This window comes from Marmota flaviventris, chromosome 6 (assembly GCF_047511675.1).
Source record: "Marmota flaviventris isolate mMarFla1 chromosome 6, mMarFla1.hap1, whole genome shotgun sequence".
Lineage (NCBI taxonomy): Eukaryota > Metazoa > Chordata > Mammalia > Rodentia > Sciuridae > Marmota > Marmota flaviventris.
In genome coordinates this window covers 21,368,478-21,385,019 of record NC_092503.1, presented here as the reverse complement: position 1 = coordinate 21,385,019, position 16,542 = coordinate 21,368,478, and the positions used below count along the sequence as shown (strand labels likewise).

Sequence of the window (16,542 nt, the reverse complement as noted above, 5' to 3'; positions counted from 1 at the left end):
GCTAGCGATTCCTGTTGAGCCCTCTTGGTGGGTATGTGCAAATTTGGGTTATTGCAGAAATAGACAGGCCAATTCCATTTTGTAGGTTGGAACTAAGAAGATGTGGTAGAAATAGAAATGGGATATGTTTGCTAGCACAATTTGTCTGCCATTCTCACTTTGCAAACTTGGGAGCTTAATGGTTCAGGCATGAGTCTTTTCAGCAAAAAGTGGGTGAGGCTTCATCATATCAAACTATTCTTAGGAGTGTCGCATGCCTAATAGCTAACCGGTTTGGTCACTGTTAACCTTGTTAATGCCCCTTGCGAATTTCTTCTTTTTTGTAGTTGTGTATTAAATCCAATGATACAAATAATGTTATTCATTGTAAAAATAGATTTTTAATTTATTAGTTCTGTTTATTTTGAATTGTCTTTTAGAAGTTTTTTATTCCTTTTCAGAATGAGAAGAAAATGTGTTCAATTCATTGAAAACAAAATATGTTTCTTGGTGCATCAGATGTTTATAATCTCATAGTAGTAATGTAGATTAGGGGCTTTTATTCTTTATTGTCATTTCTCCCTGCCTCTTTTTCCTGTAGACCTCTTTAGCAGTCTAGTGAAGCCGGACAAATATTGTTTAAATGCACAAAATAAAATACATATGCTGCAAAGGAAACCAATTATATTGACACGCAGTAATCAAAATACTTAAAAAGTCTCTGACAGATAATATTTGTGCTTTGTTAGTGTATTTCAATAACCAGCTCTGTCAGCTCTTGCTGTTGAAATGGTGATGAGCCAGATGATTTTTTCCCCCCTAAGGTATCTGCTTCAGCTATAAGGTGCTGTGAAAGTGCCTATGATTTTTGTTGGTGATACAGTCAAAGGAAGTGTTAATAGTATGTTTTGTGGAAGTTGTGGTGGCTCATACCTGTCATTCCCAGCTACTCAGGAGATATAGGCAGGAAGATTGCAAGTTTGAGGCCAGCTTTGGGCCACCTAGTGAGACCCTATCTCAAAATGAAAAAAAGCAAAAGGCCTGGGGGTGTAGTTCAGTGGTAAGGTGCCTCTGGTTTCAATCCCCAGTACAAAAAAAAGTTTGTTTTGTGATCTACCTTCACAATGAAAGATGATGCAAATTTCTGTTAGAGGCTAGTGAAAATATTGGATTATTTTTCACGACCAAGTTCATGGACCTCCTGCCTTGTAATAACCAAGGTGTACATGTACAAGGGTTCAAGTGAGCTTGTTTCCTCGGGGCCTGGCCGTGGCAGCAGTGTGTTTCAAAGAGTATTTTTGCAGAGACCACCATTTTAAATGGAAATAACTCTTGGGTGAGTGTCCCCAACGCCAGGCCCTGGACTGGGTGTGACCAACAGAATTGATGAACACAACCATTATGGTGTCCAACCTTGAATGCATAGCAGAAGAAACTGATATCAAGCTGCAGAATGTACAAGAAGCCTCTTAATTGTGGAGGGGATAAACATTCCTACATGCTGTGATGGTGAATTGCAAGGGGACCTTGCTGGGCATGGGATGAATGGCGGTGATCAGGGAAGGCCCTCAGAAGGGAGCCATTGAAGTCAGTACCTCAGTGCAGCAGAGCTGGGCCACAGAGATCCTTAAGCAGGCCAGTGACTGGGCTAAAGTGAATGGAGAGCTGCAATTTTCATTTAAGACAGGATTTTCATTTCACTCAGTAGTATTTCTACTCCTGATTTAAGAGGCATCATTTTTTACCTTTTAGTTTGAGACATGTATTATTTAGCACATTAATGGATGGATCACTAAAAGCTTTAGTGATTAGTTTGGAGTCTATAGCATTGAAAAATTGATTGCAAAATTTATAAGAACAAACTTTCTTGCAAGAACTTGAAACTCAAAAAGCAACTTTATGTTTTTATTGTTAAATTCCTTAACGTTTTTCCTCACTCAGATTTTATTTGGCTGAAATTTAGGGAAAACCTAAGGAGAAGTGAGGACATTCTTGGCTTCTACATATGCTGAGCCATTTGAGCAGAGGTGTTTGTATAAATGCATACCTTGCTGTCTTAGGCAGATAAGGGCTGTCACAAGTCTGGATTTTAAGGGGACAGGTTCCATGTCTGGCAGAGACTCCTAGGTGCAAACCGAGGTGCAGACCGGGATTGGGCTGTGCTCAGAGGGAGGAATGTGGCCATTCTGGTTGGGGCAGTCAGGGAGGGACTCATCTCTCCACAGTTCCCATACTGTTTGGCCCTGTTTTTCAATTTGACTCCTTCAAAGCTCATTCTCCAGCCAAGGGGTACGCATATCTTTGTGACTTCAGAAAACATGTGCTGCTGGTTTGGGAATCTTAACCACATTTGGAGGACACGCTGAGCCAACACGAAATGGAAGTGCTACCTGATTCCACAGGTGGAGCCTACAGAGAGTCACAGTCAGGTAAAGGAGACTCGCTTAGAATGTTGTGGTGGCTTAGATTTTTGTTCATGTGTTCATTGAAAGGAAACCGAGGCAGGACTCAGTCAGTCAAGACTCATTGTGAAAATTACTGAGCAACTCATTCTAAATGATTTTCTCCTCTGGGTGAGCTAGGAATATTTTAAAAAAACTTTTTTTTTTTTTTTTTTGAGGCAGGTGTGGGTACCAGGGATTGAATTCAGGGACACTTAACCACTAAACCACACACCCTAGCCTTTTTTATTTTTTAAAAGGGTCTCACTAAGTTGTTTAGGGCCTGACTAGGTTTCTGAGACTGGCTTTGAACTCAGTCCTCTTGAGTTGATGGGATAACAAGCATGTGCCCAGCACCTGGCTAACATTTTCTCTTTGTAATATTATGAAATGTGTTAGTTACACATAAAGAATTTAACAATGTTGGTTAGTAAAAAACATTTTGGAACCATGATTTACTCTGCTCAGTGGACTCCTGGTCTTCTGGGGCAGGACTGTTGTCAGAGCCTCGTACAGGGCCTGGGGCATTTCATGCAGGTTTGTTGTCTGTGAATGGATTGGGTCCAGTGTACCATGATGTGCTATAAAAACAATTCTACTGTTTCTCTTTGATGGCAGAAGATTTGCTCAAAAACGTCTGTTGTGTGAACATCATGTGGGATAGAAATCATCCTGGCCCTGCCTCCCCCAGGAACTGCAGCTGTGATGCTATTCCAGTCTCCTACCACGGAGGCATGAACCAGGGCTCCTGCCTTCATTTCATTTGTCCATTTTTCTCTTGGCTTGGCGGCTTGCTCACTTGCCATTGATTTCATCTCTGCTGGTGCCATGCTTCCTGATAGGCTGCTTGGAAACAGACAAATGAAGCAAGATGCCTGCTTACAGCCTTTCGATCACAGCAGTTGAGCACCATGTGGAAAGAGGCATGTGAGCAACACATACTAGACTCTGGGGAGCCTGGATGGGACCAGTGGCTCACGGAGGTTTGCTCTTCCTGGAATGGTCAGGGAATGTTTCCCCCAGAAGGGACTTGGGAGGTGACAGAGAAAAGTGTGAAAGGGAAGAATTCCAGGGAAAGTGAGCTGAAGGCAGATGTTCAGTGAGTCACAGGGTCAGATGGCGGGTTCATGTTCATAGTGCACCTTCTCTCTCTCTGCCATTCCTGCATCCAGTCTTGCTGGCCTGCTCTCAGCTCCAGGGCCACCTCTGCTTGGAGGCTCTTCCTCTGCTTGGCTGCTGGCCCCCAGCTCTTGGCCAGCTCCTCTCCTCTTTCTGGATTGGCCTTGAAGTAAACCATACCTCTTCGGGTCTGAAAAGGATTTTATCCTGTTCCACCCCACGACCTGCCTGCTGTTTGCCTCAGTGCTCTAGGTGACTTTAGGGTTGATGGATCCGTGAGGCTGTGCTGGGACAAGATGGTCTTGCTCACTGTTGTGTCTCAGTGCCTGTCCTGTAGGATGATAGATACCTGGGGGTGAATGAAAAGCTGTCACTTAAAAGACAAAAACCTGTCTGTGGACTTGCTGTTCTTGTGTATTCCAGACATTTTGGGTACTTAGGCTCTTAGGATCTCAGCTGAGGATTCAAGATCTTTGGGTGTTATCTTGAGGCAGCTGTTTTGAATCTTGGAAGAAATAACTTGAAAAAAAAAGGATTTTTAAATTTGTATATATATAAGGAAGAGAGAAATTTTTGTAACACTTATATTCTAAAAGAAAAATTAGCTGGGGTGATGGTACATGTCTTTAATCTCAGTGATTGGGAGGCTGAGGCAGGAGGATCACAAGTTTGGGGCCAGCTTCAGCAATTTGGCAAGACCCTATCTCAAAATTAAAAATCATAAAAAAAAGGAAGAAGAAGACAACTTAGGCTGTAGCTAAGTTGTAAAGTGCCCCAGATTCAATCTCCTGTACCCCCTTCTTCAGAAAAGGAAAATAATTAATAAATTTAAATTTAAAGAATACTAAATGAAGAGTCATTGAATCAATTTATTCTTTTTTTTTATTGGTTGTTCAAAACATTACAAAGCTCTTGACATATCATATTTCATATATTAGATTCAAGTGGGTTATGAACTCCCATTTTTACCCCAAATACAGATTGCAGAATCATATCGGTTACACATCCACATTTCAATTTATTCTTTATAGAAATTTTACGCAGTTATTTATTACATTGCATTTTATATGTTGCTCCAATCTCTGAAATGTGCTGATAATTTGATGATTTATTCTCATTTGTGCTCTGAATACTTCATACTTATGTCATTATATTTTTAAACTATTTTAACCCCTTCACCTATGTAATCCTGATGTTATCACACTGATATTATTCTTTTTATTCCAGACCAGATTCAACTAGCAAACATTCTGTGTCTGTGGGATGAATTTAATTGCTATTTTCTCTACTGTTTCTGTTTTTATTGTTCACACTAAGGTTTTATTTCAATATTGTCTTATCCACATTTGTTTTTTTTTCTTTCTCTTCTTTCTTTCTTTCTTTTTTTTAGCTAATCAATGTATTTATTGATTTACTAAAAAAACAATAATTTTTGTAATTTCACTGTTTTGCACACTTGTTTGCTGTATAATACGTATTTTCAAACATATTTTTTAGATTCATAATGCTGCCTTTAGCTACAAGGATTTTAGACAACAACAATCAATGTAGGCCACATATTTTAATTATGTATTTTTATACATATCACATGTGGCCCAAGATGTTTGCCGTAACATTATAACCTGATTTTTTTTTTTTGGTAGATGGATACTATATCTTTATTTTATTTATTTATTTTTATGTGATGCTGAGTATCAAACCCAATGCCTCACACATGCTAGGCAAGTGCTCTACCACTGAGCCATAATCCCAGCTCATAACCTGATTATTTTTATCATGTGAAATAAGATTATAAAACAAAATTTATTTTGGACATTCTTCAGTGTGGTGGGTGGAAAATGTTCTGTTCAATGGCCTATTGAAGAAAAGGAAACTCAAACAGTGGATTGCTTAAAAGATTGAGATTGTGGTTCCCAATTGCTCTTCTCCTTGAGAATTCCCTGCATAGCCCTTTAAGTCCCAAGGCACTGAAACCCGGCTTCCCAACTTGGATCCGGGATGGGTAGTTTGCATCTCATTCTGGGACGATGTCTCTTGTTCTGGGCATCTCTTTCAACTTTTATTCTGTTCTTGGAGAGATGGGAAAAAATATACTGATACATTAACCTGAAGGTGAGATTTTGCTTATCTTTATTTCTGAAGAGAATGTTCTGTTGCTGTTTTGTTTCATTCTCTAATTTCATTTGTTCATTTATTCCTTCATTCATTGTCCAGCTGCTATGAGCAAGTTACTGTGCTCGTCTCTGGGCATTAGAAAATCTTGTATGATGACCAATACCTAAATTAGTTCAGGGTCAGTATTTTAGAAGAGGATTATGTGAAAGAAGTTGTATGTCAGCAGAGATTGTTTTGTTGTCTGGTATTTTTTTTTTTTTTGATATATATACAAAATTGCTGCTGGCTGGAGAATGGTGAAGGTTTGCACTTCTGACATCACTGCTAATGTTGGGCTTCTGTGCTTGGGTCTTGTGCTGCAGGGGTGCTGTGAGTCTTCATTTCACCGGAACTCTGCACCTGTTGCTGGCTATTCTTGCTGATGAAATCCAGAACCTACTTTCATTTCCTTTTCCTCCCCCTCTTTCCGGGGTGTGTGTGTGTGTGTGTGTGTGTGTGTGTATGAGAAAAAGACAGAGAGGAAAAAAAAAAAAAACTAACGTGAAGAGAAACCACCTTCTTCCATCAGGGCCAGGATTTTCATGCTTTCGGGAGGAGAGTGTTGGTGTCTTCATTCTGGGGCTGAAAGACTCTTATTTGAACTGTTTCTAGAGCCTGTGGTGTGTGTTTGGGTCAGAGTTTGGAACTAGTATGGGATTGTCAGGTTTTTTTTTGCAGCAGCTGATGCTACCTGATACCTGGAACTTTCGTGCTATTGAGGAACAAGTATTTCCTCTTGGCATTATGTGACTTTTGGCTCTGACTCTGAGGAAGGGGAAGTATAGTGTTGTATCACTTACTTTCATAAAAATAACTCTGACATCTCCGGGCCTCATGCGGGTCCAGGGAGTGTTCTTGAAAGCCAGGTTGCTGCTCTGGAAGGCACATGATGCAGCAGAAGGAAAGGTCACTGGGCTGGACCCTGGAACAGAGCTTGAGTCCACTCACAGTATGTGCTTTACCCAGCGCCACGGAACCTCAGTTACCTCATTTTCCAAGTGAGACTCAAAATCCTGACATAGCTTAACTTCTGAGAATGTTGCAGGCATCAGTGAAAATAAATAGGAAGACCCCTGAAGGCCAGAGATCCCTAAAAGAATAGCAAGCAGCAAGTGATACACCAAGAGCCAAACAGGAACACTGGTCCTTCCAGCCCCACCCCCCCAATGGATCGCCTGGTCTAGGAAGCTATTGGAGTCCAACATTCCTAATTTAATACCAACTTCATTATATTTGTCTGATTTATACTTTTATAGATAAGCAGATTTACTCATGGGCATTCCATAGAGGAGAAAAAGTTTTGGGGAAGTGGAGCTTAATGTGAACCAGCACATAAATAGTCCCAACTTCAAGCTCAGGACTGACTTGTCCACCTGGGGATGGCCCTGGAATGGGGCCCAGCTTTGCTTCTGGATCACCTTGTTTTCTCTTCAGTACCTTCGGACATTGTTTCTGAGGTCCCTCCTTCCATGTGCCTCCCTCTTTGTGCCTCCTAGGAACACTTGAATCACAGGCTGGTGGTGTGGTTCTGGCCTTCCTGTTCCCACCTATTTACTCAGCCTCGGCCTTTCTTTCCCCTGTGGCAGGCTCTGGCCTGTCTCAGTACTTGAACCTGATCCCCAAGGCAGTGGTACAGCAAGTGCCTCAATGCTCCCATCTCTAGAACCTGGTGTGAGTCACTTGCCTGCCCTGGGAACCAGTTCTCTTCCCGGCCACACTGAGTGGAACAGAGTAGGTCCCAGCAAGCCCGTCAGTTAGCTGACTGACTCTCACAGTGCCCCTCTCTGGGACTTGGGCCCTGGGGACCTACTGTGTGTCTCCTGGCTCACACATGGCCTCTTGAGCAATGGCCTTGACGCACTCATTATTCCATTCCCATTCTGTATCCTATTGGAAACCTTGGGACTGATGCCAGGTATTTCCACACCGTTCCTCAGGGTCAGTTCTGTGTAGATATTATGTGGATCCTTCATTTTCTCCCCACTCTCAGTCGTAAGTTGTCACAAGTCACTTAGGTGTCATTCCCAAGTTGAGAGAGATGACACATGAGAGCCCTGATGAGCATGCTGTTATTAGACAGGACTATCTTTGTGTGTCACAAGCTGCAGTGTGGGATCCCCAGGTGACTTGTGTGTTAATGTCTGTGTCTTTCGAGGAGTCAGCATCCTCAGATTTGCATGAGGACATTTGCATGAATAAAGAAACCACCTTGTGGTCAGGTCAAGCTGTGTACAGGTGCAGGTGTATGTGACTGCAGTGGGTGGTGCCCAGTGGAAGCCAGTTCTAAACAGACTAATGCTGCCTCATGGAGTGGGGAATGGCATGGTGACAACTTTGAGCCACCTGCCAGTATGTCCATGGGCCAGTTGAATGAATGACAGTAAATAGTGGCCAGGACCTGCCAGATCAGTATCCTTACCTGCAGAGAGCCAGTGGTGGAGACTGTCACTGCAGGTGACTAAGAAACTATGATGAGCACCCTTATCCATAAGCGACAAAATACTTGGTCATTTCTCCTACCACGTTATTATTGCTAGCAACAGACAATAATCTGCTTCCTTCTCTTCTTCACCCCTTACCATGAAGTGAAAGTTGTGACATTATCTAGAAGTTGGAGCGTTTCCTTCACAAAGCCAACAGATGGGCTTCAGGAAAACTCCCTTGCTGACTTTGCTCCACAGCCCAGCAGGTTGCCTACTAATCTATAAAAACAACACGCAGGCAGTTCAGAAAAATCACCTACACTTTAAGAAAAAATTCTAAATTTCTTTCCTTTTCAGTAAGTATTTTTTATTTCTTTTACTGTCTCCTTAAGTAACTCTTCTTGCCTCCCAAAGAACCCTGGCAGTGACCTGCCTTCCTGACACTAGAGTGAGGTATTTGATCTGGAGTGGCCATCCCAGGGACCCTTAGGCATTTAGCTTCGTGGGCTTCCTCCCAGGGTTGTTGCAGATGGCATCGTGCTTTTGCAAAGTGGTGGCCTCACTTGGCTGCACGCAGTGTTGGCCTGCTTTATTGTGGTCGCGGTCAGCCACTGGATGTCCATCTCAGTGGGTCTCAGGCAATTACCACTTGTTTTGGAAGCGACACACACACACATGCTGTGCCCACACACACACACATGTGTGCCCATACACACACACACACACACACACACACACGTGCCCCCCCCAAAAAAAAAACACTCACTCTGCTGTGAGAGGAGGGCCAGCCTGGGCTGTACCAGTTTCCCCCGAGAGCCCGCATCTCCTCCCTGGGTGGAGGGCCGAGCTGCACACCCTGCCTTCTGCTTCCTTCCACGTCACTGTGGATTTGTTGGGATCGGTGTCTACCTCTTCAACTTGCTGCTTTCCTGAGATAATTGTAAGAAAGGATATAATTTAATCCTGAAATAATGATTTCTAGGAATTTTCCCTTTAATTTGTTATTCCAAGTAAATACCTTTAACATTAGAAAATAAACCTTACTACCTTAATGTGGTTTCCCTCCTTCTGTTGGCCTGTTCCTTAAAGTGTACACCTGAGATTGGCCTTTCTGTGGTTAAGGGTGATTTCTAAGGTTTGGTGGTGGGATCTTTGATTTGACCGTCTTTAACATAATTTTGTTGATGATAATGTCATTGGATTCTATGAGTACACTAATATGGAAATAAAGGCATGATTTTAGATTTTATTTATATCTTAGTGCTCTGGAAAAAATAATCTCATGAGAAATAACTCAGCCTATTAAATAACATCCTTGACATTACTTTTTTGGGTCTGCTTGTTTTTAAAAAAAGTTTTTCCAGACTTTGCTTTTTTTTTTTTTTTTTTTTTAAAATGATTGTTTTAACCATATCAACAGTAATATTTTTAGGCATGTTATTAAAATCATGCAAAAAATGATTTTCCATGTTGACATAGAGGATTTTGTTAATAATCTTTATTGTGATCAAGAACTAGAGTAGAATTTCCTAGCTAGACAAGAATGAATTAAAAAATCCTGACATGCCCCATGAGTATTATAAAAGCTGTATAATCAGCCCTTCATATCTTTTTTTTTTTGTACTATTGGGTATTGAACTTTGTGCATGCAAGGCAAGCACTCTACCAACTGAGCTATATCCCAGTTCAGCCCTTCATATCTATGGGATTCATATTGATATTCATGGCTTCTACTATCATGGTTCAAAAATGTTTGCCAAAAAAAATTACACTGTAATGGACACGTGGAGATTTTTTTTTCTGGTCATTATTCTGTAAACAAGACAGTAGGAGAACTATTTATGTAGCATTTCCATTGTAATAGGTATTATAAGTAATCTAGAGATGTTTTAAAGTTTGTGGGAGGATGAGCATAAGTCACATGGAAATACTATAACATTTTATAAAGGAACTTGAGCCTTTATGGATTTTGATATCTGACATAGGTCTTGGAACCATCCCCTGAGATTCCAAAGTATTCTAAAAAAATATTACTCTGATGAAAATATTTAAGAGGGTTAATTAGCTGGGCATGGTGGCACATGCCTGTAATTCCAGTGACTGGGGAGGCTGAGGCAGGAGGATCACAAATTCAAGGTCAGCCTCAAAAGCTTAGTGAGACCTGCCCCTGGGTTCAAACCTGGTTGCTAAATCATAACTGGGTTCATTGGGCCCTAAGAGTCTTGAGGACAGGCTATGCCTTGTTCATACTTGTATCCTTCTTCAGTGTGGTGTTATGTAGAGGGTCAGTGCAGTCAAGGGACATGGTTCAGGTTGTGGGGAGCTAGGTGGAGCTGGTGAAGATTACCCTCCATCCTTACGAGAAACCACGAAGGATTTTGGAACTAGGAAGTTGCAGGTATTTTAGAAACATCACTCTGGGGGCTCCGTGGGAGGGTGAATTGGAGTGAAGAGAGCCTGGAGGCAGGGGGAACCCTGTAGGTAACTTTGACCTGGAGACCAGGTGAACAAGGATGTGGGAAGGGTGTGTGGGAGGAGGGCAGGACTGTGGATTGCATGGTTGCCAATTCATGATCCTTCATCTGCTGTTACAGAAAACACCCCAAAAGGGCTCTGGAACTGAAAAGGTATTTTCTTTGTAGTTGATTTGGCAGTTAAACCTGAGCTTGCCCTGAACTCGTTTGGTGGCAAAGCCTGATCCGACCTGCTGGGATTCTTTCAAAATCCTTTCTGATCCCACTCACTGTTCGTAAAACATATTGACTGCGGAAATACTGACGTGTTTGATTAAGGGAAATTTCCCTGGATTGTGTAGTTTTCTGTTTCTAATATAATCCATGAATCGTGCTGTACATATTTTCTGAAATGAGAAGGATTCTAACTCAGAGCTCTCTGGCCCGAAGTTTGGGTTAAGGGTTTTCGAAGCTATTTCACCTGTATTTTTTTCCTGGTCATTATTCTGTAAACAAGACAGTAGGAGAACTATTTATGTAGCATTTCCATTGTAATAGGTATTATAAGTAATCTAGAGGTGTTTTAAAGTCTGTGGGAGACTGACAGATAAAACACAGAGGGATTCCAGAGGCTCGGGAGGCTGAGGCAGGAGGATCCCAAGTTCAAAGCCAGACTCAGCAAAAACAATGTGCTAAGCAACTCAGTGAGACCCTGTCTTTAAATAAAATACAAAATAGGATTGGGGATGTGGCTCAATGGTTGTGTGCCCTTCAGTTCAATCCCTGGTACCAACACACACACACACAAACACACACCGGGAAGAACTGGGAAAAAAGAATACATCTCCTCTGGACGACTCAAAGGTGAATGACACCATCTCATTGACATGAAGAGAAGCAGCACTTTTTGGAGGGCCAGAAACATTCATTAGAGATGCCACGATTCATCAAAAATGATGTATCTTGGATTGTTCGAGTGTCTCTTGTACGTGGGATTTTGGATTTCACAGCAGTTGGAGAAATCTGCATCACATCTGTAGATAAGTTCTTCGTATTGCATTGGTGTTGATTCTCTGTTTTCATCTTTATCCTCTGATTATGTAAGAGTACCACCGGATCCTGAAGGAAGGGCATGTGAGAATTCTGGGTACAACTTCTTTTATAAGATTATTTCAAGGTAGAAAGTTTAAAGGAACGAGTAAAATTGTCATCGTATCCGGGGTGTCCTCCTCCATGTTGTTTTGAAGTCTCTGTTAACTATCTGTTAGCAGGAGCCTGGTTTTCATGCGAAATTAAAATTCTAAAAATGCTTATCGAGTAAAATTTCAAAGTCAAATTTCAACCTCCTTCTCTCTCACTCTTTTTTTTTTTTTAGGCTAATCTGGTTTGTATCACAAGATTAATGAAACATTTTTCTGATTTGAGAAAAATGTTTGACTCCAGTTTAAGTGCATATAAAGAGGAGTCAGGAAACGGAGCCAGTGGTGTGTGGAGTTCTTGGGAGGCGCTGCATTCTTCCTTGCATTTCATCTCCCTGGTGTTGGAGGGTGTGGTTTGGCACTAGCTCCTGTCTGCCGCTCTGCAGGTCAGGAGTGGGTTCATTAGTTTGGACTGACAGTTATAATGCGATGTTCAAAGCCAAGAGGGTTTGCAGATAACAAGAAGAATGACAAAAATGTGTGCCTTCAATGGCCAAGTCAGCTGGCTTGGGTTGGGCCACACTGATGCTCCTGGGCACGTGTTTCCCTCATGGAGAGAGGATTCGTCTGGAAAGCCATTGCTTCACTCTCTCCCTTCTACCGCCTCCTGTGGTTTCAGCTGATTTGAGACTCTCTCTACACTCTCCTCTTTTCTTTCCCTTTTGATGAGAGTAGACGAGGCTGGCAGCCAGTTGCTGTTGAGCTATAATAGAGCTAGTGATATGTACAAAATTTGATTACTTCTGTCAACCTCAGATTGAATAAGAAAGTGCATACTCTAGACAGATACTTGCAACATAAATGGTCTATTGATTTCACAAGGACTAGAAACGAGGCCACTGTGTAATCTAGCAGAAGAGCAGATCTGTGAAGAGCTGATTCTAATGTCACATGGGTTTTCAAAGGTGCCTCCTGCTAGATATTTTTAGAAGAGCCTTCAGAAAACTTTTGGTAAACTGATGATAGCTCCTGATTTTCTTCATGGTCAAGGTTTGAGAGAGATTCCAGGGAAGCCTGTATACTTGTTCAGTGGTCTGCTTTTCCTGTGTAGAAGCTGGTTCAGAAGTTATGCGATCTTCTTTGCTCCTGAACCATGATGACATTTTCTCTTAGTTTAATATGAATGTTCTAGAAATTTCCCACAATGGAAAGTTCTATTTGACAGAGGAAAGTTCATCGGTCAGTTTCATAGTTAGCTGTATGCCAAGAAGTAATGAAAACAATGAGTTACATAGTGCAGCCTTGGGATATGGAAAAGTTTTTAGGGGATGGATGAATTCTATTATTAATCCATGTTGTGAGGCCTGGGGCCTTACATTGGAATATTTTTTTTTAAAAAGTTTTTATTTTTGAAAATTTGTACCCTTTTGATATTTTCTTTGTTGTATATGGATTTTGTTCTGTTGAGTTTTATTTTAGGGATTAAAAATTTAAATCCCAAATAGGATGTTTTAGGAAAGAGGTATTTAATATCATTATACATAAATCTATTCAAACAAAGTAAAACTGAAAAATGTGATAATCTCTTTGAATTGATTTTAAAAAAAGAAAGAATTACATCTTGCTTTTGACAGGGAAGGGGAAATTTTTGCTTGGGTCTAGATCCTGATTTTTTAATCCCCCCTCCCTTTTTTTTTTGTTACTAGGGATTGAATTCAGGGCCACTCAATCACTGAGCCACATCCCCAGCCCTATTTGTATTTTATTTAGAGACAGGGTCTCACTGAGTTGCTTAGTGCCTTGCTCTTGCTGAGGCTGGCTTTGAACTCCTGATCCTTCTGCCTCAGCCTCCTTGGCTGCTGGGATTATAAGCGTGCATCACTGTGCCTGGCTTGTTATCCCCTTGACTACCTTCAACGTTTGTGAGATTCTCCATCTTGAAACACATCTGGCCTAAAATCTCTTCCTAAAAATAATTCTAACTATTTACTCACAAAAGGCTGCTTTAATTGGGCTTATTTCTATATATGAGATATATACAGAAAGAGAGGTGGAAAAGATGGATTGGTCATGGATTGAAGTGTCATGTTTACCTTTAGAATTTCATATTCTTAAGAGATTTCAGAAGCAACCCTCTGGTGAGGAGGTGCTTAAGCAGCCCCCTCCTGGAGATGCAAACCTGAAGGCCCCTGACCTTCTGTGGGTAGGAACCTGGACAGCTATCCCAGTAAAAATGCTGGAATTCTTTGATGCCTGTTGGAACTGGCCACTGCTAAAGATGGACATAGCAGGATATTGCGTGCTGTTGCCAAGGTCCATTCTGATCAGATGGTGACCATATCTTAGTGTTCATTTTGTGTTGTTTTGAATATTTAGTTCTTCCTTTGAGAACAGGGACATTTCAGGGTACTGATCAAACTGGGCTTTCTTTGGTAGCCACCAAGGAAATGAAATGACATTGAGATTCCACTTCATACCTCCTAGGATGGCTATAATAAAAAAAGAGACAGCAACAGGTGTTGGTGAGGATGTAGAGAATTTGATGAATATGTACAAAGGTACAGTTTGGAAAACTGGTAGTTCTTCAAGAGGTATGAGCATAGATTTACCTAGCAATTCCATTCCAGGAGATGTAGCTCTAAGAGAAATGAAAACATATGCCCACATATAAGATGTGTTCGCAGATGTACAAAACATAAAAAAGATTCATATTAGCCAAAAAGATAGAAACAAGCCAGATATCCATGAACTGATGAATGAGTTGGTAAAATGTATTTTATCTATGTAACAGAACATTATTATCATTATTATTTGGTACTAGGGATTTAACCCAGCCCTTTTTATTTTTTATTTTGGGACAGGGTCTTGCTAAGTTGCTTAGGGCCTCACTAAGTTGCTGAGATCCTCCTACCTCAGCCTTCCGAGTGCTGGGATTATAGGCCTGAGCTACCATGCTTGGTAATGGAATGTTATTCAGTCATAAAAATCAAACACTGATACATATTACAATGTAGAATCTTGAAAACATGCTAAAAAAATACGCCAGTCATAAAATACTGTATCTTGAGTTTTCATTTATATGAAATATCTAGAACAGGCAAATCTGTGGAGAACAGAAGTACATTTTAGTTGCTGCCTTGGGCAGGGGTGGGGAGAGGGCATGAAGGTTGTCTGCTTTTTTTTTTTTTTTTTGGGTGATGAAGTTTTCTAAAACTGATTGCGTTATTGCTGCATAGTTCTGTGGATGTGCTGATCAGCCTTGAATTATGCACTGTTAATGGGGAATTGCATATACCATGTGAATTGTATACCCATAAAATTGTTACCCATTTTGGGCTTAGATTATTTGACATAATCTGTATCACTCTACTTTCCACTGTGTCTCTCTATCCTCACAACACACCTATGAGACAACAAGCCGAGATCACTGTCCCATTTCACAGATTCAGAGGTTGAAGCATAAAGGAAATATTTGTGCCAGGGCCATTCAGATTCTGCTCTGTAGACTTTTCTTTTCTATACCTCAGCCAGCAGCAGAAATTCAGCAGCCTTTTAATTCCAACTGGTCTGCATTCTAATAGCGGTACATATTCAATGAAAGTTTTTGCAATAAGAAGAAAGTTTTTATTTCAAAGCAGAAAAGAGAAAAATCAGATAAAGATAAAGAAAGCAGGTGCAATAATATGAATAATAATGTTTCTTGCTTTTTACATATGCGTGGATAGCATGTGCATAATGATAGCAAGAGACTGTGGCAAATACCCAACATAGAATAGTATGGAAAATATGAGTCAAAGTGGTTACCTTTTATCTTATAATTCTGTGTGGTTAAGTTTATTCTTTCCATAAAAACAATTTACAAGGGATTAAGAAGCAATTATTTTGACTTTCATTTCCCTAAGGAATATGTGGACACTAAAGTGAAATAATAAGTCTGAGTTATTCTTTGAAGTACAGTTAATATGTAACCAGACTCTTCAGGCCAATGGCAGAGTCAGGAGGGCAAATGCCTTTATTTATATACCTAGTGGGAGGGACGGGGGTGGGTGCCCCTCGCCATTGGACACTGCCCAAACAGGAGGAAAAGTCATCATCTCTCTGTAGCAGATCAGGGACTTTCAAAGGCCCTTCGCATGACTTAGAAAAGAAAGAAAAACAATAACAACAAAAACTACCTAAGGAGTTTTCACTGACTGCAGAGTGTAACTTCCTGTCTTGTCTTCAGGGGAGGTTGGGTTAGGTTTAGTCAGATCCTCTCGTGGGAAAAATAAAAGCCACCAAAAAAAAAAAAACAAAAAAAAAACAGGACATCCCAGTGTGCAGTTCGCAGTCCGCTTTGGTTGTCCACTTCCTCTGCATCCTTTTCCTCATCATCTCAGCAAATGTAGGTGATGAGCCGCCCGACAGCCACCGCACTAAACTGGAAGAAGTGCAGATTTGATTTCCCCGGGCAAGCAGCTTTGCAAACTTGCAAGCGAATACCAGGTAAGTTTGTCAACTTCTGAGATGCCTGGCCAGCAAGGTTTCGAAAAGAGGATGTCAGCCAAGGCAGAGCTCTCTCTTTCACTCACTGAGCCGAATTTGTTAAATAACCAAGCTGCTGAGGGCAGGCCCCAGGGCCGGTGACAGGCCTGCCCTTCCTGACGCCTGTGTACCCTGAGCAGGGGAGACCAGCACCGCGGGCTTCAGAATGCACTTCTGAAGGTGACAACTTGCCAGAGTTATTGGAAGAAGAGCGCCAAGGAACCTTAAATTTGTTGTGACTAGTGTGCTTCGCTGTTTTCAAAGCAGCTTGCTCTGTGTTGGCTGCTCACTGTCAGAGGGAGTTTCCTCT

General features: G+C 41.3%; 1 protein-coding gene across 5 annotated transcripts in view; it reads left to right on the top strand.

Moving 5' to 3' along the window:
• The window catches only part of Utrn (utrophin), a 515,075-nt gene that overhangs the window by 41,204 nt on the left and 457,329 nt on the right, over positions 1-16,542 (top strand). For 3 of the 5 annotated variants that reach the window (XM_071612950.1, XM_071612947.1, XM_071612946.1), the window contains exon 1: positions 16,003-16,193. The exons of the other annotated variants lie outside the window; for them this stretch is intronic. In XM_071612950.1, coding sequence (XP_071469051.1) covers positions 16,100-16,193 — 94 coding nt within the window. In that variant the 5' untranslated portion in view covers positions 16,003-16,099. Of the gene's footprint in view, positions 1-16,002; positions 16,194-16,542 lie in introns of those variants that run through there. 5 annotated transcript variants of the gene reach the window in all.